At 48.9% G+C, this 27887-nt stretch overlaps 8 protein-coding genes across 8 annotated transcripts; 3 read left to right on the forward strand and 5 right to left on the reverse strand.

The window, feature by feature from the left end:
• Nucleotides 1–186: 186 nt before the first annotated feature.
• On the forward strand, nucleotides 187–1562 carry BX661DRAFT_168909 (uncharacterized protein; the record flags this gene model as incomplete). Its single annotated transcript, XM_051533480.1, has 3 exons — nucleotides 187–197; nucleotides 387–593; nucleotides 1364–1562. The coding sequence occupies 3 exons, from the start codon at nucleotides 187–189 to the stop codon at nucleotides 1560–1562; spliced, it is 417 nt and encodes a 138-aa protein (XP_051394171.1).
• A 1694-nt stretch (nucleotides 1563–3256) lies between these two features.
• Nucleotides 3257–3695, reverse strand: BX661DRAFT_65189 (uncharacterized protein). Its single transcript, XM_051539372.1, has one exon. It carries the CDS (start codon nucleotides 3608–3610, stop codon nucleotides 3383–3385), a length of 228 nt encoding a protein of 75 aa, XP_051394172.1. The 5' UTR covers nucleotides 3611–3695; the 3' UTR covers nucleotides 3257–3382.
• Nucleotides 3696–8598: 4903 nt separating this feature from the next.
• Nucleotides 8599–10004, reverse strand: BX661DRAFT_140298 (branched-chain alpha-ketoacid dehydrogenase kinase; the record flags this gene model as incomplete). The annotated part of the gene is made up of 2 exons (XM_051532835.1): nucleotides 8599–9304; nucleotides 9361–10004. The coding sequence occupies 2 exons, from the start codon at nucleotides 10002–10004 to the stop codon at nucleotides 8599–8601; spliced, it is 1350 nt and encodes a 449-aa protein (XP_051394173.1).
• A 6429-nt stretch (nucleotides 10005–16433) lies between these two features.
• On the reverse strand, nucleotides 16434–17830 carry BX661DRAFT_177541 (Sodium/calcium exchanger protein-domain-containing protein; the record flags this gene model as incomplete). The annotated part of the gene is made up of 3 exons (XM_051534659.1): nucleotides 17520–17830; nucleotides 17348–17494; nucleotides 16434–17285 (listed from the first exon to the last, which is right to left on the reverse strand). The coding sequence occupies exons 1-3, from the start codon at nucleotides 17754–17756 to the stop codon at nucleotides 16434–16436; spliced, it is 1236 nt and encodes a 411-aa protein (XP_051394174.1). The 5' UTR covers nucleotides 17757–17830.
• Nucleotides 17831–19817: 1987 nt separating this feature from the next.
• BX661DRAFT_177543 (hypoxia induced protein conserved region-domain-containing protein) lies at nucleotides 19818–20589 on the reverse strand. Its single transcript, XM_051534660.1, has one exon. The coding sequence runs from the start codon at nucleotides 20332–20334 to the stop codon at nucleotides 19918–19920; it is 417 nt and encodes a 138-aa protein (XP_051394175.1). The 5' UTR covers nucleotides 20335–20589; the 3' UTR covers nucleotides 19818–19917.
• Nucleotides 20590–22402: 1813 nt separating this feature from the next.
• BX661DRAFT_177545 (uncharacterized protein) lies at nucleotides 22403–24647 on the forward strand. Its single transcript, XM_051534661.1, is given in 4 exon segments — nucleotides 22403–23040; nucleotides 23599–23753; nucleotides 23768–24016; nucleotides 24082–24647. The coding sequence occupies 4 exon segments, from the start codon at nucleotides 22485–22487 to the stop codon at nucleotides 24556–24558; spliced, it is 1437 nt and encodes a 478-aa protein (XP_051394176.1). The 5' UTR covers nucleotides 22403–22484; the 3' UTR covers nucleotides 24559–24647.
• A 661-nt stretch (nucleotides 24648–25308) lies between these two features.
• On the reverse strand, nucleotides 25309–26351 carry BX661DRAFT_177549 (WD40-repeat-containing domain protein). The gene is made up of 2 exons (XM_051534662.1): nucleotides 26217–26351; nucleotides 25309–26184 (listed from the first exon to the last, which is right to left on the reverse strand). The coding sequence occupies exons 1-2, from the start codon at nucleotides 26295–26297 to the stop codon at nucleotides 25381–25383; spliced, it is 885 nt and encodes a 294-aa protein (XP_051394177.1). The 5' UTR covers nucleotides 26298–26351; the 3' UTR covers nucleotides 25309–25380.
• Nucleotides 26352–26823: 472 nt separating this feature from the next.
• Nucleotides 26824–27217, forward strand: BX661DRAFT_177551 (uncharacterized protein). The gene has a single exon (XM_051534663.1). It carries the CDS (start codon nucleotides 26902–26904, stop codon nucleotides 27070–27072), a length of 171 nt encoding a protein of 56 aa, XP_051394178.1. The 5' UTR covers nucleotides 26824–26901; the 3' UTR covers nucleotides 27073–27217.
• The last annotated feature ends 670 nt before the right edge of the window (nucleotides 27218–27887 follow it).

Consider the following 27887-nt stretch of genomic DNA (forward strand, 5'->3'; position numbering starts at 1 on the left):
TGCCAAAAAATGACAGTCATGGTATTGTTGGTAAATCGCTGCTTTGTGATCCAGGTTGCAGGGATATGTTATATTGTCTGGGATATAAAAGCAGCTACAAAAGGGGTGAGAAAGTTATATTCAGCTATACCAGGAATTCAGAGGCTAATAAATGACGTGAACGCGTGTTTCGACGGATCCACAAAAATGCAAAAAAGGTATTCCAGCTTGACCCCGTAAAGCTCGCCAAAGCGAAAACAAATGGTCGGTATATGTCTGTTGAGGATGTCGAGCGCGCGCTCAACCACCTTGGCTTCAGTACATTTGATTGCAAGTTGTATGTCAAGTACCCCCTTGAGCACTGGAAAGGGGATTTTGTTTTGGGAGAACATTACCACAACATACAGACCTTCGGCAAGAGTCGAAAGTATGACGCAGCAATCAACCGACCCCTTGCACCCCAAGCTCTGCTATGTTTCCTTTGTTAACAGAAAGCGCGCTGACGTCGAACTCACAAAATCTTTGCGTCCAAAATTTGGGTCAGATCCAGTTCCTATTCTTGGTAATTGGACCCCAGGCATGGCCCATTACCATGAGCCAATTCGTGGCAAGGGGTGTGGGAGATGCTAATAGGTCAGGGATTCACTGTTTATTTGGTCTACAGTACTGTATTTCAACGTTTTTCCCAGCGTGTTGGAGCAGGATGAAGAAATTTCACAAAATTGATAGTCCTTGTCTGAAGAATCCCAAGCACAAGCACCATGTCGCAATGGCACTAGCAGCAGTATCTAACTTTGTCGCAGCAGCAGCAGCCACCGCCGTTCCTGCTGCAACCACAATTTCCACCAACGCCACATTATTACAGAAAATGCACAACAGAGTTGCAACCAATGGGTGCCTATTTTCCCACAGTCTGCCAATATCATCCGGTGGGTAGGGGAGGAAAAGGGCTGGTCTAAGAGCAAAATGTCCTGCATAATTAAGCAGCAGTTGCGGGATCAGCTGGCTGAGCGGAATCGGGGGCAGTACAGCAATATCCAACCTGCCGATAATATCAAGTGCATTGTCAGGCTGAGCGGCTGGTTGCAAGGCAAAAATTGAGCGCAAAATCAGACAGAGGATGCGCAACGAGTTGGCCGCGCAGCAGCAGCAGCAAAAGCAGGAAGCCACAACAGGCATAAATATAATTCTGGCAGTAAAAAAACCTCGCCAAATTTTATGACACAGCTTGCTCCAGTGCATACTGGAAGAGTGCCTGCAAACCTTCAGGGCCGACGGAACCAAGCTTGAAATGGCGAAAAAGTGCCATCAGGCAGGCGGAAGTGGAATCGCGACATGGCTGTGGTGCTAAACTTTCGCATCATTTTTAATCCCCTGCTTCAAGCGAGCGTCCTCTCCGTTTCTTGCGCAAAAATGCATCGTCAGAGTCGGCTGAACCCGAGTCTACAGCGACACCCAACACTTTGCTCAAGCCCAAGCCCAAGCCCAAGCGTGTGCGCAAGAATACATTTTCCACTGCTTCTTCTCTTCAAAAAAGCAGCGAACTGATTAATATCGCAACCATAGTGGTCTATTGCCACTAGTTTTTAAACATTTATCTGGGGAAGGATGTCGTTTGAAGTATATTTGTAGCTTCATTTTTTCTTATAATGCTATTAGCTGAACGCAGATGGCCCTAAAAAATAATTAAAATTACTTTGGCAAGCACACACTGTCTGTGCTGCTTGTACTGATCATAGCGTGGTGATTCTAAATCAACGCTATAGTGCATGTATCCGGATGACAATATAATACATGTTGATATGTCTCTAATATGGCCAAGTACATACACACAAGTAACATGTCTTATTGAATTTTAGTTTTCAAAGAGAAATTGTCCAGGCAAAGCCAAGCACGAAGAAATCACACGCTCGGCAACTCGCTTGACTATTTTTGCTCATCATTTACAATTTGCTCACCCCCTTCATAAACACAAACACACAAAACGCTCTGTTTATTGCAGTTGCATTTTAAACACTTTGCTGTTTCCCTCTGCTCCCCAATGCAATTCACAGAAGCACGCATATGCAATAAATCACAAGATGCGGAGAGAGAGACGCATGATGATTGCGAAGAATGAAAAATGTGCGCTTGGTAGTATTGAGGGACATTTTATCTTTCGGCACTTTACATCCTGCTTTAATTTCTTCACAGAAACCGTGTAGAGCGTACCAAGCGCAATGAAAATAATAGACTTGATAGCAGGACAATTCAAACACAGCCCAGCGGAGTACCCAGTTGCTCCAAGCATCCATCCCTATTTTAGGCAAAAATAGGGGAGGTGGATGAACAAAACAGATTTGGGTGGGGGCGGTGATGCGAAAGAGAAAAAGATGCTCGTGCGTCTTGCTCATGTCCCTTTCTGCATTGTGCTTGATGTGGGAGAAAGAAAGGAAATAACACATTGTCGGTTTTCCAAAATAGACAAGAAAACAGGACGCTTCCCCCATTGCTTGGTTCTCCTTTGCAATTAGTCATTTTTACAATATTTGCTCTTTATTAATTTGACTAATTTTTCTTAAACCCTTTATTTTCGCTTTTCTAAGAGAGACCGGGAGCTCTCTTTTTCTTTTCTTACACTCAGGCAGGACAATTTAGAAATCCACACCTTGAAACCACCTTATATTATTGCATTGGGCTCAAAATGACAGAACGGTATGCTTACAGTGGGTCGCCTCCAGTACCACAGGGCACAAGTAGCGCGACGTCCGACCAGTTTCTGGGCCAACAGAGGTACACCGGGGCTGGCCCATTAAATACAGTGCCCGCAGCGGCAGCATCTGCAGCCATCGGGTACGGAGCCCTATTGCAAAACCAGCAACAGCAGCAACAACAGCGGCGACGGAGAGAATCTAACACCCTATCGGATCATACGGATGGCAGGGTGCAGCAGCAGCAACAGCAGTCAGTTGACAAGGATGAGAGCTCTGAGGATGAGATAGAGTCGCTGAAGCGGGCTATGGGTAGTGACCTGTGGGCATTGCAGAAGCAGCGCATGCGGCGCGAGCAGGTGAACCGTCCGGCGGCTACGGACAGTCACAATCCGACTATGGGCATACAGAAGGAGACATCGCCCTTGGGCATGGGTCTGGTTATGGAAGCGGTGCAATAGGCGCGTCTCAGAGACATTATTACCCGGGATTTGCGCAACATCAGCAGCTGGCACAGCATCAGCAGGAGTTGTCGCCGGCATCATTGCAGTTGCCAGAATTTGCCAACCAGGATTGGAAGTACATGGACGGCAGCAGCACGGGAAGCGTCCGGCACGCGCAGGCGAGGGCCATCTCCCGTCGGCATTTACTTCTCCCGGGTACATGCAGCAGCAGCAAAACCAGCATGGCGGCCATCGCCACTATGCTGGTAGTTATGCTAATGGCTTGGTGGCGGTGGATCCCAGACAGGCGCCCCAGCAAACCCCAGCATACGATATCCAGGTCTTTTCGACAGCAGAGTCAACTGCATACACGTACACATCTGTTACATCGCCGCCACAGGCGCACCGCTCCAGCAGTACGCGCAGCCGCACTACGGTGTGCATAATAACCAGTACCAACAGCGCCCGTATCAGCCACCAGCAGCAGCAGCAACACATGATCTACCCAGCAGCGACAGCAGCAGCAGTGGGTTGACGCAGGATCAGCAAAGAGCAACGACCAGATGTCGGGATCCGTCACCGATGGCAGCAGCTTGTCGCAGGCATATGGGCGCAGAACAACCAGTTTCAGCAGCGCCAGTCGCAGTCGCCTATGATGGAACAAAAGCTACCAACCTCTACCCAGCCCCCGCCGCCGCCAGCGCAAGTGGAGAGCGTGACCGAGCCAAGATACAGGGACGGTTACGAATTTGATTCCGGCTACCACCGCACGATGGCGCACGCCGTGCTGTCTGCGGGTGTTGCGCAGCCGATGCGAGAGATGCGAGAGCATCGCTCGAGTCCCGGCCACGAGGCTCAATCGGCGCCATCGATTCCAATTCAGTCGCTGCTCAACTCGCCTGACCAAGCGGGCGCTGGCTCTTCGGAGACATACATCAGCACATAGCCAAGGAGAACGCACGCTACCGCCAGAACAGCATTGCCTCGTTAAACTTGGTTCAGCAACACGCTGCGGCCCATGACAGCAGCCCCGGGTCACGCAGCAGCTATCATAGCGCAGCCTTTTCGGCATGGCCAGGACGCGCTGAGACGGTCAATTTAGACTTTGCCACGGCGCAACAGAGCCTCAGCTCCATTGATGGCGCCGGACACGGGTCCACTTCTGCGGGCGACGGTCACTTTGGTAATATTAACGCCAACCCGCTCCCACCAATCCCTGCATCGCTCGCACCTACACAATCCAAGTCGCCGTCGGCCTCGCAACATGATAGCTTCGAGTTTAAGTATTACCGTAGCAAGGGCAGTGCCGACAACGATGATCATAGGTCCAAACCCGTCAGCATCTTGGTGCAGGTCGGCGATGACAGCCAAGATGATGAGAACTCGGGCGGCAGTGCTGCGGACTCCACAGCAGAATACATTATTCCGATGGTCGGCCGCCGAGGCACGCTGAATCCCGGCCGCAAGGCCACCACAGAGTCGCTAGACAATGTTTTGGAGTATTACCGCACACACCCGGATGTGCTGGACAAGCACCCTGGCTGGGAGGCTCCCAGCAACGAGCCCTTTTACAAGGAGAGCGTCTCGCAGGAGCAGTCGCTGGCTGCTGCTGAGCACCCCGTCAGCCCCTTTGATTTGACGTCGCACCACCATGTGCATTCTCGGCACCCAGATCTCAACTCGAGCTGCTATCCGTCCCGTGACGCGCAACAAAGCCCTTTTACCACCGCACCTCGTTCTCTTCGTCAGCCATCAACCCCGACAATCTCGCATCGGGCCACCCACTGACTGACGTAATCACCGCCTCCTCCAGTAGGAGGGCCACTGGCGCCTAATACCCCTCGTACTGAGCACAACCATGTTTCGAACTCTGGGCAAGGCACGTCATTCGACATTAGGCCAGGGAAAGCCAGCGCCCGGACGACAGCTCGCTGCTCGGCACGTTCTCGCACCTGCACTCATACGAGAGCACGCCTGCCACCACTCCGATACGCCCGCGTTCCTTGAGCTCATCGTCAGCAGACTCTGACACGCCACTGCCTGCAAACGTTGGCAGGAGCAATTTGGCCAATAACACCGCAATATGATGTCTCCCCGCCGCTGGGGCTCTAGCGACTCCGACGGCTTGTCGTTTCCGCAGAAGCAAGCCGTGCCGTCATACTGCGACATTTACGCTGTCTTGGATGAGCTTCCTGAGCCCGATGACATGCTGATGTTGCCCCCAGCGGCATCTGCGCAGCGCTCGCCGCAGTTTACCAGCCGCGATCTGCCCGACGACTTGGTGATAATGACGAGGATGTGCTGCAGATGGAGTCGATTGACGAGCTCGGTGAGCTCAGCGATATCCTGGAGTTATCCAACCAAAATGACAGCAGCGACTACGGGTACTCGTCCTCGAACAGCTCGGTTGACAGCTTTGGCGCACCCATTGAGCACAATGCGGGCATTCTTTCCAAGACTTTGGCTGTTCATGGGTCTGTGGCAGAGATGAGTGAGACGGGCGTGTTGCATTTGGTCGATCCCTTTTCGCGCGTGTCCATGGCGCCGACTGTCATTCACCAGCTGAGCACGTCGGCGTTCGGTGCGGAGAGGGACTTTGGGGATCGAGCATTGTCACAGCAGCAACGGCAGCATCAGTTTCCGTCGGCGCGTGCCCATGCTAGCTTGCTGGCGCCTTCAGTGGAGTTTAGAGGCCGGCAGGAGCAACAGCAGGGAGAACAAGAGGCTGCGTCGCGGCGATATATGACGACGAGGCCGCAGAGGAGGAAGCTGCTTCTGCTGCGGCAACTGCCGATGCCGATGCCGATGCCGATGCCGATTTGGGCCCAGGAGCAGCAGTTTCAGCGACTGACACTGCTGCAACCGCTGCCACCTCTGCTACCATTGTTGTAGGTGCTAGCTCGCCTGCCAACTTGCGCCGCTGGATATTATGGAGTATGCCAGCGAGCTGGAGATCTCGCTGGCCCGGGAGCAGGAAGATTATTACTCGGACAACGTGTCGCAGGCCAATCTCGACCCGATGATTCTGCAGAACCTGGCAAGGCTGTGCACCAGCAATGCCAGGCCCAGCGCCAGCAGCTCCTGCGGCGCAAAAGCAACATGCACCTTGGGGTTGCTGCAACGACCAACAATGGCGGCGGTGGTAGCAGCAGTAGCGAGGAGCAGAATGGATTGGCTGAGAACCCGATGGATACGCACTACGATGACTACGAGCAGGCTCTCAAGGCCATGCTCATCGAGGTGTCGCAGTACTTTTCCCAGTCAGGGCTCAACCTTGTTTTCCCGTTTTCAGCCAAGTGGGTAGACTGGCTGACGCGCCATCCGGACCGGCCATTCCCCTGGCGCAAGGACTCTGAAGACGATGCGCGCGGCCCCGACGACGACGATGACAGCGGATCGCAGAGCGACGTGTCCAGCTTTGGCGAAGATCCCCCGATGCTCAGCCGCCCGCTGCCTCCAGAGGACGTGCTCAGCAAAGCGACCATCCCGATGTCTATGCGGCGCCCCGTGCCTGTCAAGAACTTTGTTTCGCAGGAAAAACGCAAGGGCATCAATGCTCACTGGCAATATTACTCGGTCATCAACCAGATAACAGTGGTGGCCAGCAGTATTCACCGGATGCTAATGGTTCCGCAGGATCTTGCCGACCATTCGTTTGTGCCACATCAGTTGGCTGCGCTGTACCAGTTCCTAGGCGGCGATTTTAAAAAATACAAGCCGCATATTGAGTCGGTCTTTGACGCCATCAAGCTTAGCCTCGGGGTCAGGACTCGCCCGCCGACGCCGGTCGTGGCACAGGTGCCTATGACGAGGAAGAGGCGGGTGGTGATTGGATGGCGACTCGACTAGACAGATTCCGGTGCCGGCCCGGGTGTCCAAGCTTTTGGATGCCACGTATGTGAATGTGCTGCGCGACATGATGACCAATATCATTACCGAGGCTCTGTACTCGACGAGCAAGGTGGCTGCGGGCAAAGGGAACCAGCCGTGCCGCACACATCGACAGGACCACGCGTGCAAAGACCGATGCCCAGAATCAGCAGCCACTGCAGCAGCAGCAGCAGCCCTGAAACTGGATATGCCATTTCGACACTAAAGGGTTTGCCGACGCAGTCGATTGTTCGATACTTGGCTAAAGAGATGCGCACAGTCAATGGTGATAATCGTCGTCGTCGAGGTTTTGCCCAGAATCTGTCGAGGAACAACAGTGTCGGACATCTTCGCCACCACCATCATCAGTACCAGTACCAGAAACAACAGCCGCCGGTGCCCCCGCTGCCCAACCAGCAGCAGCAGAACCAGCATAGCGGGGCTGCTGGCGGTAGTAGCTTTGGCAGTGTTTCTAAGCATACGCCTGCGTCAAGCACGATCAGGGAGTTCCTGTTGGACCTAACAATGCTGTGGCAACTATTCTACAGCCCATTGTTTCAGTTGACGAAGTGACCGAGGACTTGTGACAATTTTTTTAGATTTTCTACCACCTTTTTCATTTATTTTGTTCCGGCATGTTTTTTATTTGTAAAGACAAGAAAGGATGAATATATTGAAATAGTTTTTATTACACCTCTTTTGTTTAATGCTTTAAGAAAAAGAAAAAGTATTAAAAAAGATATTGCGTTTTGGTGGTTGATGTTTTGTGTTTTTTAGGCCATGGGGCTGAAAATGCGTGCGAGAGGAGGCCGGGGGTTGCTGGACTTGTATCCACATAGATAATGAAGGGAATGTAGCCCCAGTGCAACAGGAATTTGCCAACGGCGTCCCTTGATAATGACCTCTTTGATTGAATCGTTCATTTGGTGAGTTGATTTGAGGTTTAAATTTGGTAAATACAAAAAATAACGAAAAAGAAAGAGAAAAAATTGAATTTTGAATTTTGAATTTTGAATTATCGGACAAAAAAGAAAAATAAAGATTATCGTGATCAAAATGATAAATATCAACTTTTTTTGCAAAGCTCGACATTTTTCTTGATTTTCACCCTCCTCCTTTCTCTCTCTTTCTTCAACACAGCACAAAAAAATTAGAAATTAACCTTTTTTATTATTTATTACAAATTTCGTTTTTTTAGCCTATCCATTTATTTATTTATTATTATTGCTATAACATGGATAGCATTGGCGACGAATGCACGCCACTCAAGCGCGAGTATGATGCGTGCTTCACCAAATGGTACAGTGAAAAATTCCTAACGGCGAGCGCACAAATGACTGCACAGAGGTGTTTAAGAAATACCAGACATGTCTGAGAAAAGTGTTGGGCGAGCGTGGTTTGACAAAGATGATTGATGATGCTCGGCCGTCCATTGGATCTGTGTTCGCAAACGACAGTGTTGACAATGAACAAAAAAGAGCAATACTTCAAAATAGCAGTTTAAAAATTTAAACCTCTATCTATCTGTCAATTTCTTTCTTTCATCCATTCTTTTACAACGGCGAAAGGAAAATATACATTACATTACATAAAAGAAAATGATAAAGGTTTAGTTATTAATTATGAGTCCAAAGCGATATGCGCCCGCCGGTTGGCAATGTTCTCGACGACATTCCCAGACGCGGCAGCTGCACGTAGGCGTCGACGCCATACCCGGGCAACGAATGCACATTAACGCTGCCGCCCCAGTACTTTGCGTAAACATTGGACATGGGCAAGCCAAACCCAAAGGACATCAGCGGCGGCACCGCATCATCCTCGTCGACTCGCGCCTCCATGCGATGCACGGAATGGAAATTGTGCAAGCACTTTGCCTTGAGCGGATGCGTGAATGACCAGATATACGGCAGTATCTCGGGATTAATGCCACCGCCCTCGTCGGACACCCGCACGACAATGTCGCTGTGGCTCGAGCAGATGGTCACGCGAATGGCCGGAAACAGCGGCTCGCCAGGTTTCGTTGCCACCTCCGCCGCCGAGTCGCTCTCGAGGCGCGACGCAAAGCGTGCAATCACGTGGCCCGTAGCATTCTTGAGCAGCTCGTGGACGATGTAGCTGAAGTGCGCCGGAATACACATAAACGTCGCATTGGTGTGGCCCTCGACGATGACCTGCGGAGCAGTGCCCGGCGGCAGCTGATGGGCGTCCTCGTAGATGCTGGCAACGTGCATTGCGCAGTCATTGATGATCTGCGCTACACTGCAGTCGGCGCGCACAATCCCGATGCGGTGCGAGGCAAACCCGGCGGGGCGGCGCTCATTTCTGCAAAACCCTCGGAGGCAGTCAGTCCGAGGTGTGCGCGCAGATCCTGGTCGAACTGCTCGCTCAGCGCAATGTGCTGCTCGGAGAGCGTGCGCCGTGAGATACGCGAGACCAGCATCTGGTGCATGAAGCGGTCGATTTCCTCCGGGGACACGAGATCGGCGCACTCAGCAACGCCCATGCCTAGCTGAGGGATCACTTGCGAATGCTCGAGCAAATTGGTTTTGACATTATCGCAGAATCTCCGGTTATCGTTCAGCGACTTGATCGCCGGGAATTTGCGGAACTCGTCAAAGGCGCGCCAATACAGATCGTAGACCATTTTGAGATGCGGGTTGGTGCCGGCGATATACGGAAGGTATTGGAAGTCGCTGATCCGGTGCGCCAGCCGCACGGGCAGCTCGGACCGCACGTAGTTGGCGGACGCAATGAGTTTGGCTTCTGTCAGCTGCCGCCCGAAGAGAACAAGCTGCCGGAGGGTTACTTTTTTCGGCTCCTGTGCCGTGTACCGGTCGAGGATGCGGTTCTCGTAGAATTTCTGCTGCAGGCTGCGCCCGCTCTGTACCGACACTGTGCGCGTGTGGGTCGGTGCCCCGGGTATTGTGGCTGCTCCCCCTAATGCTGCTGCAGCTGCGGCTGATGCTGTGGTGGTGGGCGTCTTGAGCTTGTGTGACTCATACTTGGCCGCATTGTTCGCCATGCTGCTGGCACATCGCCGCCGCAACATGTGAGAGGCGCCTGCCGTGGTTGTGCTGTGTGTTGAAGCATGTGGAAGAAAGAAAAATAGCAAACACGTCGAATAATAGAGGGGGAAATAATAATTAGAACGAGGAAAAAGGAGCGAGAAAGAGCCGGCTAGAGTTTCTGTGAATATTTAATAAATGTCTGTTGTGCGAATCAGCAAAGTTTGATGTGCATCGATTCCGGATAAACTATAGAGCCTTTTTCTTTTTTGCTATACTGTAATAGAATACAAGTAACACTAAGGCTAGACCCCAACAAATACGTAGAAAAATATGTAAAAATAAAAAAGAGAGAAAAAGAGGAAAGTAAACGCTTGTTCTCATTACTACAGCTGGGATTCCTTTTTATAATGAATTTTTCATCCCTACAATAGCGTGTATAAATCGGTGACTGCGTCCCATGTGCGACATGTTCAAAATACCTCTTTTTTGTTTATTCTTTCACCTGAGCTTGCATTTTCTTTTTTCCAGCTTCCCATTGGCTGCTTTTCCCCTTTCCCCTGACCAAGATGTATGAGTCAGCAGGTACTGCAGCTAAGCAAGCAAGCAGCCGGGACAACTGACTTGTAGCAAGATCCAGATGCCGAAAATCAATTTCTGCTACAAGGAACAAAAAACATTAAGCACTCGCTGCAAAACTGCCTAAATTAAAAAAGCACGTTCCTGGCATATCGCCCGCTCAGCAACTTTGACAATTCCAGTCGGCCGCGACTTTTTTCTCTCTCGGGAAACATGTAACTACACAATACAACAAAAAATGTAAATATAAATCAAGTATTAATACTTTAAAAAGGAATCATCTCCGGAAAACAGCCTTTTTCTATCCCGAATCAGCCTTGCGCAGGTGGCTCCATACGTGCGTCAGAGCGAGAACCGGCCGATTAACAAAATGATCCTGGTCAAACTGATTAAACTCTTCGCCATAAACAACAACGCTCAGCCGCAAAATCTCCTCCTCCTCCAGCGTGAACGGCGCAATCCGACGCAAGCAAAACGCCTTCACTGGATTGGAATGCGCCCTCCGAGCGCGCAAATTATTCAACCGGTTACGCAACTGCGCCTCTGTCTTGCAAGGCATCAAGTGCGCAGACATAGATGCTACATCTTCGGGTCCGAACAGCCGCAGGCCCTCGAGCAGAAGAGAGTCTTCGGACCCCATAAAATGGATGCGGTTATTGGGCTTGCGCACGGCAATGATGCTCGGAAGCATGGACTCGCTGAACCCGAGGTGGCGGATGAACGGCGCCAGGAGACTAACTATCGCGGTGGCAGTCGCATAGGGACGACTTTAACTGACATCCACCCGAACTGCGCCACGCCCTCGTCGCTCTGTACAAAGATGCGCCGCCGTGATCGCGGTACCCGGTGCAGGTCGCGCTTGAAGGCTTTCACTTGCACGCACAATTCGTCTACTATTGCGCGCACATCGGAACCGGCGTAAACCGGCAGGTTGTTGCAAAGAAACAGCGGCGCAATGGTGGATGCTCGCTGTTCGAGGCGCTGACGTCGTGTACGCTGAGCAACGGCCCCGAGACGCTCTGTGAAACAGGCTTGTCCGGCTGCTCCTGCGCGCTGCCGTTATTCCATCAACTATAACAGCATCGGCACCACCACCACCGACACCAGCACCGGCACCGGCACTGGCAACATTAAGTGGACGAATCGCTGCCAGCCGCTTGATGCTGCCACTGCTCTGACCCTGCTTGCATCCGCGTCTGCAGCCTCGATCGCCTTACGCTTGGCGTACCAGCCATCCGTACTTTTCCGCGCCTGCTCGTGCATCGCAGGGAAAACGCACTGCACCAAAAGTGTCGAACTAAAATTGCGCGTAGGCGTGCACTGGCACGTGTCCTTAAACACCGTGCCATTAACGAGCGCACGCACCTCGACGACTCGTGTCCTGACGCCAGCGACTTTGAGGAACCAGAGCTCTTGCTTCCCAAACTGCTATTGTCAATCCTCATGTCGGAGCTGACGAGGCAGCTGTGTGGACCGGTGGATCTCGTCGATAGCCTCGTACAGGCTGGGCAAAACGGTGCTTATTCCTGGAATAGCAAAGAACGACGCCAAATTGGGCACCGCGCTGCCATACGCATTGGCACCGAGTTGTCGAGCAGTGATGCAGATGAGCGCAAAGTGCTGGCGACCGCTGGGCTACACAATGCCTCGCGCGTGCCCAATGAGTGCCATAGAGACAGATTATCCAGCTGCCGCTTCCAATGCAACGACCGCTGGTGGTGCGGCCCAGAATCTGTAATCGATAACAGCAAAGATTGCGTGACAATCTGAAAGTTCTGCAACTGCTGCTTGCGCAGCTCCTGCATCTGCTCGATGGTAAACAGGAGCTCACTGCTATCGGCGAGCAGCGACTTCTCCTGTACGTCCAACTCCTCGCCCTCCTGCAGTGCGTCCTGGTACAACCCGCTCATCTCTGTATCCATGCTGCCGGCCTCAGCTAACAGGAATTCTTGTACGTCAATACTCGACGTTGACGACATCGCCCTGGCAATGGTCGCCGAGGCCGCTTTAGCAGCTTCTTCTTGCGCTGCGACATGGACTTCCTGCGCTTCAAGGGCGCATTTGGGTCGTCCAGAAGCGGCTCATTAAGCTGGTTTGACTGCAGTGGATTCCGCTGTGCTGCCTTTCCCTCTATAAAAAGGCCAGACAACCTCGCGCGATTAGCACCGCGGGGAGTGTTTCCCGACGCTTTTGGGGCGCCGCCGCTGCCGCTTACCACCGTTTTCCCCCGCCGCTTCGCTGACGACGTGGTCCCAGTGAGTTCAAATGGACTATTGCGCGGACACAGCAGCGGGAGATTTGTAGCGCCAACAATGTCCGAGGGCTGCGCCGATTGAGAGGCATCCTGAACAACGTTGCATTCGCCATCCGCCCCCGCGAAGCCTGGCAAAGGCTGCTGAATGGGGAGATCCGACGCAACAGCTGCGCTATCAGACTCTTTATCACCTTCTCCCACGGTGCCCAGGCCAGTATGCGCAACTTTCGAAAAAGACCCGACTGCCGATAACCTGCCAGCACCAGCGCTCATACCAGAGTTAACAATAGTACCAGTGTTTAGCCCCAGCTGACTCAGAGTCTTGTCCCAAGAACTATTCAAAGCCATGCCAGCAGAATGCATTGTTGTAGATTCAGGCTGTACTTTGGCGGGTGAACCATCGCCCTCACCCTGGCCATCGTCCTGATCACCGTCAGAGTCTGAGTCCGAATCCTCGTCGTCATCATCGCCATCATCATCGCCGTCTTCGGAGTCATTAAGAATAAAATCACCGTCGTTGGCGTCGTCATCGTCAATCACCTGGGTAGATGAACGCCCAACTCCGGGCCCGCCGCTACCAGACGTCGCGACGGCGGGCTTTGTCGTCAAAATGCCCGCAGATCCAACCGTTGATGTCAAGTTAAGCGCCGGGCCCAGCATGCTTGTCAATGGCGCGCCGCTGGTCGCCTGCACCAGGCTAAAGCTCGCGGCAGCCGATGGGTCGCCAAAAATTGCAGACCAGTTGCTATTTAAATCGAGCTGCGTATTTACAAGGCTCTGGAGAAACTGGTTGTATATGTTCAAGTCTGGATCGAGCGCGCCAATGTCCAGCTTAGCGGGCAGCAGGTTGTCTCCCAAAACAGAACCGAAAGCAGTGCCGGCGGCTGAGGTGGCAGCAACCGGAGTTGATTTAATATCCAGCTGCGGCACGGGCATTACAGGGTTACCCATACTGCTAACTCTGCCTCTCGCTGCTGTCGCTCTAACAGGGTGTTATGTAGGGCGGCCAAAGTTGGAGTATCCTGCATGCCGATGCTGGTAGCAGTGCTGACAAACATACTCTTAGACACAGTTGCGGGTTCCAAAGGTGCCAAAGGTGCTGTATCAGCCAAGCTGACTTCGGGCAACAAAGCGGTAGGCACAAAGTTGTTATTAGCTCTCGTATATTCCTCGGCTGCTGTCCTCGTCTTTGTTGCTGTCGTTGCCTTAGAACACTTGCGGACAACCTCCGCTGCCTGCGACTGCGGGTTGGACAGAGCCTGCACGACATCGGCCAGCAACTGGCAGTAGGCCGGCGACTGCCACCGCCTATCCACATCCACTGAATCCAGGCTAACCATCTTGGGCGAACTAACCGGTTTGGGCAAGCTGTGGAGAGCCGAATCCTCGACGGGATTATGCTGCGGCGACGAGAACAGCACGCTGCTAGAACACCCAGACTCCGACTCCTGCACTCGAGCAAATGACGGCATAAACGGCGGCGATGACATGGGCAAGTTGGCCAGCTGCAGGTTTCGAATATGCTGTGGAATGCCTGCAGCCATGCCAGGCCGCTGCTTAGACATTGGGGTCTGCGATGTTGTCGACATTGGCGTAGACTGTGCGCTCGACTGCGGCGTGGGATTGCTGTCGACAAAGTCCATTATTGTGGCGCCGAGATGCGCGTGCATCACTGCCCACCGCCGCCGACACTGACGTGCGCTGCGGGTCACGCCCCCGCTGGTCACATTCTGCGCAATGCTGTCCCAGTCGTCGCTCGTAAACTGGTCTGGATCCCGGCCCGGGTTGCCAACCTGCCACCGCTGATGACGCACGCCTCGCAAAAAAAGCCTGTCCTGTGATATATCCCACCTCACGCCCTTCGTGTTAGACCGTGCTCTCTTCTGCGCATTTGGGGTAAGTGTCACTGGTATAGATGCCGGTGCAGCTGAGGACGAAGGCGGCAGCTGGCTTTGCTGCTGTGTGGGAGCATTGGTGGCAGCAGCAGGAGCAGTAGGAGCAGCCAAGCCCTGCATGAGATTGCGCGCCTTGGAGTGGTCTGCCACCAGGGGGCGGTGCGTATGCTTTGGCGGCGAGTAGTATTTATAAGGGTTTGTGCGCAGCTGCTTTGCATTCGGCGGCGATGACGACAGCAGGGCAGGCGACAAAACCGACATCATTTGGTTTCCGACCGGATACCCGATAGCATGCTTGCTGGCAAATCCGTCTAGCGGGTGTCCCTTCTGGGATGCACTGCCGCGACTCAACAGTCGACTCCCGTGCTTGGACCGAGCAGCAGACAAGAGTTGAGATTTGGCGTTGCTGTGCGTGGTCAATTGCTGATTTCCGGCGCCGCTAGTCAGTATGTTAGCGGCAGCAGCCGTCAAGCTGGCAACCCCACTGCCAGAGCCTAATGTTGGAGATGCCTCTGCAAGCAATGCATGAAAGTCCAACAAATCCTTGGCATGTAAGTTGGGCATGTTTGCCGCTGAGGACGCCTGCAACGAAACTGGGTGCTGATACTGTAGCGGCTGATGCGGCTGCTGAGGTTGCTGAGGTTGTTGAAGCTGTTGAAATTGTTGAAGCTGCTGAAGTTGCTGTTGTTGGAGTTGCTGTTGTTGAAGTTGCTGAAGTTGCTGCTCAAGTTGCTGTGTTTGGCTCTTGCCAGATACGTGATGTGTGCCGCTCTCTTTAGGAAGATTGGTGTAATGGAACAGGTTGTCCTGGGTGATAACGGACGACGATGGATCGGCAAACCAACCATCGGACGTCAATGGATCTGTGGGAAACCATGCTGTCGAGGGAATACCGGCCAACAGCTCCTGAATCAGGCTGTCCTCCTCGCTTAAAGTTAATCCTTTTGATGTGCCTGTCGACGCTGTTACTGTTGAAGTAACGGTGGAACTGGCAGTCATTTCTGCGACATCCGCGCTGTCGGAAGCTGCGGCCGCGCGCTTCCCCTTGCCCTTTTGTTGCGGCTGCCGCGGCTGCTTGGCCGCCCCTTGTTCGTCTTTTGCTGGCGCTGCTGCTGTGGCTGTGGTCGCTTCTTCATTTTGGTACTGTTACTGCTACTAGGAACTGGTTTTGTGGTATCGGGTTCGTCCGAATTGCGGGCGAACATTTGTTGCTGTCGAGAAACGTTGGAAATGCGTGAAAGGAAACGAAAAAGGAAATGTGGAAAAATTAAGTAATGAAAATTAAGGAATGAAAAATCGCAAAATAGGAAAATGGAAAAATAGGAAAATAGAAAAAGCAGAAACGAAAGACAAAACGGTAAATAAAAACCAAGCCAAAATAGAAGGGTGAAGAATGTGGTGCAAAAAATTATCGAAATAATCTGGTCCCTGACTTGTGATAACGGTGGTGTGCTCTGGTTACATCGCATTCAAGATGACCACCAGTGCAACGGATATTAATAGGAGAGCTCAATTGGCACGAATAATTCTCTTGGAGCCCGGCAAGCTAAAAAATTAGAGTATGCGAAAAGAAAATTTTAAACAGTCTACCCAATCCCTGAAAGTATATTTTTCGGATGATCAAAGGCGCCAACGACACGCGTCCACGCGATTTGTGACAATAAAGACTAACATGCTATGATTAATATGATTTACTATTTTACATTCAGAAAATTTAATTACAAAAAGCTAAGTTTTGATGAGCTGAGAGTTGGCTCAGTGAGCTTTGCAGCAGAGATAGGCAAGGAAGTGGAAGATACAAAGTTGGCGGCAACGTTGCCCCTCACATTGTCCAACTCGTTCGGGTACAGGAAGAAGGCCAGCGCGACGATAGAATACGAGCACAGCAGCATGGCGCCCTTGAGCCAGTTGGAGCGGCCGTTCATAATGAGGTAATTGAACACCAGTACCGATATCAACATGGTTGTGGTCTCGAAATCGTCAAAGAACAATGTCAGTGGCCGGCTGAGGAACCAAGCTATGATAATCAGCAATGGCAGCACAAACAGGGTCATTTGCATTGAGCTCCCGACAGCAACAGTGATGCACAAGTCCATCTTGTTGCGCAGTGCCACTGTAACGGACATTGTGTGCTCTGCAGCGTTCGAGGCAATGGGCAGCAGAATCATGCCGACAAAAGTGTGACTGATGTTGTAGTGTGTAGTCAGCTCCTCGACTGAATCGACCAGAATGTCCGACGAGAGCACCACCAGTCCAAATACAACAATGAGCAACAGGATAGCCACCCACATTATCATGAGCGGCGCCGAGTGGCGCAGATGGCACTCTCGCGTTTCCTTTATGAATTTGGCGTCAATCACCGCGCCACTGTCTTTTCTGATGCTGTTGTTCTTGCTTGGAATTTTGGTATCAACCGGGTGCGTATTTAGGCCCAGGCTAGGCTTACTATCTATCATGTCGAACTCCATCTGAACGGTCTCATGCTTTTCCGAATGGTAGGGGCATTGGTTTCTGATGTCGCTGTTGGCATCCATGTGTGTGCCGTCAAATATCTCGCTGTGGGTCTTGAGCTGGAACACCAGGAACAAAATATAAACAATTAGCAGAATCAGCGCCGTCCCCGCGACATTACCAGGATCCCATTGGTATTTTGCCATCCGATGCGTGCATATTGTGGTAAGCAGCAGGTATTATCATACTCAGGACGCTCAGCGCCAGCAATGCACCAGCACATTGAGCAGCCTCCGCATGGTACAGCTGGACCGATGACGCAGACCGCCTGCGAGAAATGCGCATCCTAGCACAGCAGCGTATTGGACAGCACGCTGCCAATCAGCCCTGCCTGAACTATACGGTACTCCTCCTTGATGAGCGCGATGACGGCGATGATCAGCTCGACGGTATTTCCAAATGTAGCGTTCATCACGCCACCCCAAGTTGGGCCAAAGCGTATCGAGACCTCCTCGGTCGTGAACCCCATGAGCGCTGATAGTGGGATGATAGCAAAAAAGTTGAGCACAAACACGACAATCACGGGCCATTGCAAGTAGTGCGCAATGTACCCCAATGGCACAAAAATTATCAGGACATTAGCCATGACGCTAACACTGCGCTCTGAGTGAACCTAAAACTGTAAGCGGATTGTCCTTGCAAAAACACTGTTAACCGTGCTGCATCGGTCTGTGCTGTTGTTGTTGATGTTTCCGCTGCCATTGAACGACGCAATTTGCTCTTCGTCTAGCCTAGTCGGGACGCTATTGCTGTAGCGTGCCACTTGCCTTCGCAGCTGCCGTGAGTTCAACAAGTCGGGGGAAGCGTTTGGTATGTGCAATGTTTGTGACAATAGTGCTGCTGCTGGTGTTGTTGTTGTTGCTGCTGCTGGCAAAACTGCGCGCCCTGATGAATCAGCTGCCTATATGCAAAGTAGGTGGGCTCGCTGTCACAGGCCGCAGATAACTCTCGTACCAGAATACCATCGTGAGAATGTGACTTTTGCCTGCCGTTGTTCCTAGAGCTGAGCTGATTGTCCCTGCGAGCCTTGTGTTGGACGCTAGACAGCCGCGCCAGAATTGGTCGCGCGCGCCTACCTTTACCCCTGATACTGCTACTGTTGCTGCTGAGGTCTGGCCGACACATGTCATGCTGGCCATGCCGTTATACTTCTGGGGTTACTAACCGCGGGTTCTGTGCCAATCATTGCGTCATATGGCCAGTCAGCACGACCAAAATCCACCAGGTCGACATCCTCTCCATCCAACGACACTCTTTGACTATGGCGCTTACTATGGCGCTTTATTGCGTCGACAAATGGTTTGTATGCATTGTCAAAAATATTATTTGAAAGGTACCCTACGATTTATTCCTTGTATACTAGGTGTGCAATATTAATGCCAAATAGTATAAAGTAGTTTAGAAGATGATAAAAGTGTGTGACCCAGCGCAACTATATATGGATTCCCAGAAGCGCAATATGCAAGCGAATAATATAAGGCCGTGCGGGGATGAACAGAGATTTTGGTCCAAGTACGTAAATTAATAAAGTGAATAAAAAATACGTCCAACAGGATGGTGTGTATGAGAAAACAACCAAACAAAATCAAAATGGGGATATTGAAAGCCAGAGATGCAGTGCGGACAAAAACACGATTTGGATAGCTTGCTTGCGCGTGCAAAATGAAATAAATGGGCAGCTGTTTAAATAATGATAAAGCAAGACGGTCCAGCTAGAAGTGATAATTAAAAGTATAGCAGTTATTACTGTGGCACAGTTTTTCTTGAAAATAAATATGGCCAGCAAAGTTCACTCTCCGGCACCATTTATTTTGTTCTATAACTGCAATTGTTTGCTTATTCGCTTATTGTTCCCTAACTGCAATAATGGAATAGCAGTCCCTCTTTATTTTTCATGTCTTTTTGTTATCGAAAAAAATAAGGACAATTTGTTCTTCGAGACATTGTTGTGTTTTATGGCGCAAATTAAAATAACATTTGTTATTTTAATTTGTGCTTTTTCCTGACTAAGCTCACAAAAGACGTTATCTTTTAGCTTTATTATTGCAACCATCTTAAAGAGTTTGAGGAGTCATGTTTGCTTACAAACAGCCACACTGCGTGTTTCTGAAATGGCCAATACATCCCTTTAAACTGGTGAACTGTGGCTTTATGATCAGCGGGAGTATATCCTTATATTTAATTGTTTACTGTTTTGGAAACATTTCGCAGTAGAATCACCATCTCTCATTTTCATTTTTTAATATTAATAACACTACTATTTGAACAACTCCCACACGAAAAATAAAAACTATCTTTGAAATTTCGTTCGCATGATGTGTATTATCTATGTGGGCTACTCGAAATCGCCTGCAAAAAACACAATTGCCTTGTCATTCAAAGAAATATGAGCAAAGATTCAATTAAATATTAAATATGGAAACAGAAGTTCCAAAAAAGAATGATTGACATTGTGGCGCCCTTACTACGCTTTTGTCTGGGCTCTGAGTCCTTACGAAAACATTCCATTGCAAACCCTGGGTTTGAGGAATAGGATAATGAGTCTCATTGGATCTCAATTCCAGCTATGTGCTAATCTAAAAATTCTATAATGAGTGGCTCACGCTATTTTATATATACTATTTCTGCTAATCAAGAATATTAACATAAAAAGGGAATAATACTAACGACTATAGGCTACCAGATCCCGATTCACTCCTTTTTATCGCTAGACTCGGAAGCGAACACGTTTCCGTTAGCCCTTCTAGCGTGGGCTTTGGCAACAAGCTTGTCCAATGGTGACATTGGCGCATCCGCCTGCTTTTCGCCGTTCTCGGCAGCCAAGGCGTCACGCTCCAACTTTTCCCAGTCAATTTGGCGAATATCATCCATCATACCCGGCCGCTTCGAGTCCTTTGTTGTTTGGAACACGCCATATCCGAGCAGCGCGGCGACGGTCAGTCCCTGCATTACCACACGTGCGCGCATGCCCCACTGAGTCTGCCCGACATTTCCGCGATGCATGCCACGCGCTGCGTATAGAAAGGCGCCAACCGTTGCCACAAAGCCGAGCGGCACAAGCGGCTCCTCCTTGAGCCGTCCGATAATAGTGTTTGAGCCGCTGGACATTTTGCAAGAAGGGGTGTATGTGAAAATAAGGGATGCCCAAGCAATAATGTTGGAAAAATAAATAAGGATCGATGATGTGCGTATGGTTTAGCAAAAAATGGAGTAGCTTGAATTGATAAGCGCAAATTTCAATTTTATTTTTGAGAATTTACACCCATTACCCTAACGTGGCCAGTTATGCGCTGGGAGATCACATATCCTCTGATCGATTGGAAGCTTGAAAATGGGCACAACTTAAATTAAGGAATCAAGCCTCTCACGTGAAAGCCAGATATAGTGCCAGTACAGGTATTACTGGCCTTCATCGCAGAATTGGGCACTGTAATGCGCTTTTTTGTTGGTGGTGCTGGTGGCAGCGACATTACAGAAGGATACTGCGGTAGCGACTTTATTAATGACGACAGCAATTGTGCTTTCTCTCCTCCCGACGGAAGGGTCGGCCAGATACTTTTCAAAAATTGTTTGGTGTCGGCCATTGGGCCTCTAATGATATCTGCAATATCCTTTGAATTGCTTTTTTCAGCTGAATCTCAAGCCCAGTGAGGAAATCCTTAGCCACAACCTTCATTGCAGGGATCATCTCAACGAGCATGAGCGCATATGGATTCGGATTGCCTTTATCCAGGCCATCTCTTGGTATATCAACGGTCTGCTTTCTGTTAATTTCCTGCATCTCGTTCCAACCAAACAGCAGTCTTGTCAAAAAGTTCCGCGGTGTCCATAGGCTCCAGAAACTCGACACACTTGTGCTGCTACTGGGCGGCTCCTGCGGCTGAACCTGAGTCTGGCTTTGAACTAATTGCTGCTGTTGTTGCTGCTGCTGGATCATAGCAGGCATTGAGAGTGAAATTGGCACAAAGTTCCGCTTGGCTGGTAGTAAATTGTCCCTCCATGAGCTGTGAACACCATGCAGGCAAATGTAAATCCAGAAAGCAACCTCATTGCAAATATATATGACGAGTAATGTGTTACCAGCTGAAATATAGCTCAAGTATTAAATTTTAACAGCGAAACAAAACAGATTGGCTTCCCCAGGGTTTTCTCCGTATTTTATAGCATAAAATATATTTGATTTTGAAAGTACGCGTGTATACTCGGCTGCTGTCTAGAGTTGTATTTTATACTTGGCTTCAACTCTAGAAAACACCTACGCCTCGTGCCTTATTTTTCTCCAGTCAAGCCATTGCTTACACTTGCCAGCAGAGGCGGCCTGCATAATCTGAGCGATTTCCACTAGCTGTATTTTGCATTATGAGTGCTACTCCACCGCCACCAAAGGCGCACAAATATTGTTTAATAAAACAATCGAAATTGTAATTTCTCGGATAATGAATCTTTGATGTGGATTTTGTACCCCATTTTTTAAATATGTTGATTTTTCCTACTCACATTGATTTTTCCTCTTTCAACTTGAGAGGAGGGGAAATCAGAACGATGAATAAAGAATGATGCACATGTCCTCATCTGAATTGTTAACTCGGGTCACACGCTGTCATTGTCAGGTCATTCTTTTAAATAAGGACATACATGAATTCAACCTGTCCCCACTACACTATCTGCTGTTGTCGCCAGCACCCTCGCACCTTGGCATACAATAATGCACGGCACTTGCATTCACGGCGCTCTTCAGTTTTTCTATTTGAATTGTCGCTGCACGCACTGCTTGTGCGCATTTTTTGTATTGCGTGCAGTGGCAAATATGTCACCGCAGCTGCGCATCATCATGGTGACAACCCCCCCCCAGCTGGAATTGACAGCGATATGGCAGGCGATGGTCATAACAGGATTTGGACAATAGAAATTGATTCCCAATAATTGCGTGGGTGACTGAACTATTTTCACCCCACATTTAATCATCATTTCCTTTTACAAGCAGTGGTTTTCAACAACAGCCAAGAAGATGGGCACGTTCGCATAGTCAAGGCCTGAAATTGCAATCCCCCATCGTTTGTCTGACGTTTTTCTGCATCATTTCCCCTTTTGAAAATTTTTGCCTTGCCTTTTTTAACCATCGGCTGAGCAACACATTTTTCTTCATTTTTTATTTTTCATTTGTCACTTTGCTGTCTTTCACTTTTTTGTATTTTTGTATTTTTCTTTCATTAAGCTCCATTGCCTATTTATAAATCTTGCATATTCTGTATTTTCAAATGGTCTTTGGATGGCAACGGTCCTCATCCAAGCAGTCGAATGACAGCAAACTAGTCAGAGAAGCGATTACTGCTTCGGCAACCGACGCCGCCACCCCGCGGACAAGCATCAGCTGCAACAACAATGGGCGTCACCAGAGCTCTCTCGTTCGCACGAACCCGCCCTGTGCGCTGCCAATGGCGGTTGTAGTGATGCCAATTGCTGAGGACGGATGCGAGGTTGTGCCCCAGTTCTTCCCTGGCTACCAAACTAGCCTGACAGCATCTATACATGGATTCCACGCTGGTGGCGGTTCTCAGGTTGGCAACAAATTGCTGAACTCATCTGCAGAAACATACCAGCGTCGCGCGGGCAGCGTAAACCTATTGAGTCTAGGCGTGCTACCTGGAAACCAAATGCAGGATCGGCACGAGCCTCGATCGGAGACGGGCTTTCATGAAGGAAATATCGGGCCTAGACGCAGCTCTAACGGATCGACATTTTCTACAACCTCCACTCTTTCGCCGAAACGGCAAACACCCCGTTGCCTGCCTGTCTTGTCCCCAACAAATAGCGGTAAGTTTGTCCACAAGAGGAGTCCGAGGAAAAAGTGATTTTCCGTGTGTTGTGCCATTTCCACCATAAATTTTGAATTCCCCCATCTTCAGCAACAAAAGTGAGAATTGCATTTTTCCTTTCCCTTGCTCCGATTTGTTTGGCTGCCGTGCATGTTTACTATTTCTAATGTTGCCGTTGATAGTGGAAAAAATCCACTTTTGTTTATTTTTTGCTTGCATTCCCTCCCATTGACAGGCTACCAACAAGTCATTTGGCGTTGTGCGTATTGGTAGCAATAATCAGCATCAATGTTCTTGCCCTTTCTTTTTATTTACTTGGAAGTGCATCTATGTGGACAATTCTACACAGAGACGTGCTGTTTTTGCTGACTGCTGACTGCCACTGCTGTGTTCCAGAAACGCAAAATGAACGCAAAAAGATGCTGCACACGTTACTGTGCAGTGCCAAGCTGCAAGCAAGCAAGACCGAAAAAAACAACTTTGTTGACGAATTGGCATCAATTAAACTAAATAAATGGGCTTTTCTGTATGTGGTTGTCTGTTGATTTAAATGTAGGCGGCATGCACACTCCAGGCGGCTACTACCACACAAAAACGCCGCAGTGGCCTTTGCTCGATGAGCGCACCAATAGCCAGTACGCACCGCCATGTATACCGGTGTCAACGACAACAATCCGATCGAACGATTCGCATGCCAACTGTTACCAACTTGTCAGTACCAACAGCAACAGCAGCAGTATCAGTACCAGTATCCGCAGTCAATTACACCATCGGGCCACATCAGCGGCAAGCACCGCTTATCAGCAACAGTATGCTATCAGCAAGGTCCTGAAAGTGCTCTGCATTGCCCAAAAAAATACTATCCAGTCTCGTCGACCACTGCCGCGTATATGGAAGAGGAACGGCCGGGATCTTACTCGCAGCGGCGGCGCGGCGGCAGTGTAAGTGGCAATAGCAGCAATGGTAGCAGCACTGTGAACTCACCGACTTTGTTGAAAACGCATGGCGACTATTATCAGACTGAACCGCCTGCCATCAGCTTCATCAGAAATGCGGGTGGTATGCTAGCTCGACGCTCCAGCGCAATAACACCACCAAAACAGTCACTCAGAATGACCTCGATGCGGATTGCAAGGCCCTGGGAACTCGAGGCAGGCAGGACCGCCGGCTGTCGACTCCGCGCTCGATTAGCTATGGCCGACAATTATCGCAAGGCCATGCATATTGCACACCGCTGTCATTGCCAGCGACTCCAGAGGGAGATGATGTGGCAAATACTCCCGAGATTCGATACTACAAATATCCGCCGCCATTACCGCTGGCCCAGGGTGATATTCGTTCCAGTATTTCATCCATGACCACCATCGCTGCATCGGCAGACAAGGCAGGCATTAAGAGCTACGATAGCACTGATGATATGCATATTATCAATGGACTGACACCCAGCGTGAACAAGCCAGGAAACCAGTACGCCTATCTCCCACCACGGTCAAAAAACTTGGCAATCACCAACTGATTTGCCAACATATGTAATGCGCTGTGCGATGTGCTGTGTGCGTGTGTAAAATGTATTAAGGTGTGAGATGTATTTATATAAACTGTTACAAAAATAATTAAATAATAATAAACTTTTTTGAAGCCAAGTCGCAACCGCACTCGACCTCTTGACCCGATTATCTTCATCGACGGTACCTTGAGCCTGATCATGGTTTTGTTTTTCCTTCGAGACCGCGGCTTATCCATTTCAAGTCTTCTAGGTCCAAACCGTCGTTGTTGCCGTCCTCGTCCTGATGCACAATCTTGTATGGTTTGCAGCGCGGTCTGTAATATATGTGCCGGTGTTTTATCGATGAAGTCATTGTGGCCTCTACGAGGAATTTGTTCTGCAGCTTTGACTCCAGAACGCCGAATGGCACAGGCTTCCATGGGCGAGCCTGATTGAAAACAACAGTGCGCAGACCGAAATCCTGTTAACGTCCTCATGACGACAATAGATTACCAATATAAAGGTATAATAAAGCGCAAATTGTGTGTATAAACTATATTTTATTGTTATTTGCCTGCTACTTTTATTCTGGCATTGGGGACAAACAATTATATACAAATTTGAATATCAAATGAACAAAAAGTATATATAAAACTTTGAAGCGTTTCTTGGTAAGCATAACAATCCAAAGAAACACAGCCAGAAACTGCTTACAGGAAGCGAATGCTAAAAATAAGCATATTCTTGACTAACACGATTAGCAATGTCACGATAATAAAATTTTGTTCAAAAAATTGCGGGGTTCACAAATAGAAAAGTTGTACAGAAAAGAACACTGAAATACAAGCTATATCATCCCCAAATAATCACACTGCCGTCTGAAGCTGCTGAAAGCATGGCCTGCTTTTTGGCCGAGTCTGTCACTGAGTGTGGATGGAAAGAAACAGTATTTACAATCCCAGAATGACCTGACAGTCGCGATATATAGCTGCCAGTTTCGCTGTTAGCCAAGACGTCCCACACGTATACAAACCCATCCTCTGAGCCACTGGCCACGAGCTCACCGTTAGAGTCGCATTGAATCCGGTATTTCGCACACTGGTGGCCCGAAAACGTTCCGAATGCCATGCCGCTGCTACGATCCACTAGTTGAACGGTGCTGTCCATGCATCCCACGATAAGGCTCTGAGAATCTTTGGTTTGAGATACACGCACTGATACCACCGGCTGGTCTAGCGAGTCAGTCACCGCTTTTCCCACGCGCATGTCATAAGTCCTGACTGAGCCGTCAATTGATCCAGATATAATCTCAGTTGACGTAAGCAGTACGCTGGATATACCGTCCTTTGCGTCGTCTAGAACCTGCAAGGGCGTGCGCTGCATTGAACGAGTGTCCCACACCGCAACAGTCTTATCAAACGAGCCGCTGACTACGATAGATGCATCGGCATTGGTTGCAACGCAGTCCACGCGCTGCTTGTGACCCGATGTCAGCCTGCGTTTGATTTCACAGGTGTTTATATCCCACATGGTCACAGACCGGTCCCCACCACAGCAGACCATCTGCGTACTATCGTTGCTAATGGCAATACCCTGGACTGCCCAGCCATGACCCTCATATGTCTGCACTAGCCGTCCGTTATTTGCATTGGTAGTCTAATGACTTTGTCTTGTCCGCCTGTAAGCACATAATTTCCCGAAGAGTCAAATATGGCTGTGTTGACCGATCCAATGTGGTCTGTTAACTTGTGCAGTATCCTAGCCGTCATTTTTATCGCATACAATTTAAAATATTGGATAAAGATGATTCTATTTGAGAAAATTGGAATCATAATTAGATGCACATAATGTTGTAGATAAAATTTTAGGTCGACTATTTGCTCGCAAGGAACATGCCGTATTAAAAAATGGGTATAATCAGGCTTTCCGCAAATATTACTCGCAAGTACCATTCATCTCATTTATTCATTTTCGGGCCTGTAAACGTGCATTTTTAATTTAAAATTAAACAGATTAAAAATTGAATATAAAGAAAAGTGAATTAGATAGATAGTAAGTAAATGATGGAATAGATTGTTTAGAAATTGCCAAAGTCTTGTAGCTACTCCACTTAAAGTACTTCCTGTAGACTTTAATGCCTTCCAAAAAATTTTTGAAATAAATGTGGCACTTGTACCTCCACTTGAGTGGAGTACATCTGATTTTTACAGTAGTAATATCTATAAGTATGGTATTATTAGTGAGGTTTCTCGAAAATATTTTACTGACTAAAAAATATATATAAAAGGCGACTAGATTTTTTGTTCAACATTGATATTACACTATTCTCAACTACAAAACTACATTAACAATAAGTAACTACAATATCAAACAATGCATTCTAACGACCAGCTTATTCAGACAGATAATTTCGAACAAATTGCATACTCGAGAGCAAGCACCGGCAATGACATTGCAATTAACCTGGAGGACGATGATTGCATGGAATCATGCTGCCCCGCTCATGAAAGCGGATGCTGTGGTGTCGGTTGCAGCATCATGTAAATGTCATTTTCTTGCTCATTCGGTTAATTATTTTATATAGGCTTATTAAATAATAAATATATTTATAAAAAACTTTACTAGAACAGGTTTAATTATTGTTGTCGTGCACACACGCTCATGCCCAAATAGAAAAGACCCAGATAAGGAGATACAGATTCAGTCATTGACCAATACATACTTTTGATAATACTTATTTAGCTTTTACCTTCGTAGTAATTCGCTTATTGAATGTATTTTTTATTTCTTGTTATTTAGATTACAGTTAGCACATATTTGCGAGGTGAGGTCTGAAGTGCACCCTGCAATATCTAGTCTGTTTTCCAATTTAGTAATAATATTCCACAAGTGTGTATGAGCTTGGTATAAACATAAATGGAACGTTTCTAGACAGTTATGATCTCATAGAAATTGCTAGGACACCACGAATGTGGGTTGATTAGTATGTCTTGATAAGAGGGGCGACACAGGTGTCTGGCAAGCCTCTGGTTTTATAATGTTCGACAGAACTAAACAATCGGGGTTGGTGATGACGTCTCAGGTTTGATAATTTTTTATGTTAATAACATTGTTAATATTGCTTAGTTGCCTTATTCGGCAGCTGTAAGTGGTTCGGGATTAAATCTATAACCTTGGGATCTAAATAAAGCATTCAAAGGCAGTAATTGATTATATTGGAATCAAGGGAAGAGCTATATGATCTATCTGTCTGTGTCTAAGTCTGATCTCCTTGTCTTGAGGCTTGGGACGTGATCTATTTATAGTTGCCAGGAGATGAGGTCGGAATAGCATTTGCGACGCCCTGTCTGCTAGTCGAC

This window comes from Kickxella alabastrina (assembly GCF_025024165.1).
Source record: "Kickxella alabastrina strain RSA 675 chromosome Unknown BX661scaffold_3, whole genome shotgun sequence".
In the NCBI taxonomy this organism is placed as follows: Eukaryota; Fungi; Kickxellomycota; class Kickxellomycetes; order Kickxellales; family Kickxellaceae; genus Kickxella; species Kickxella alabastrina.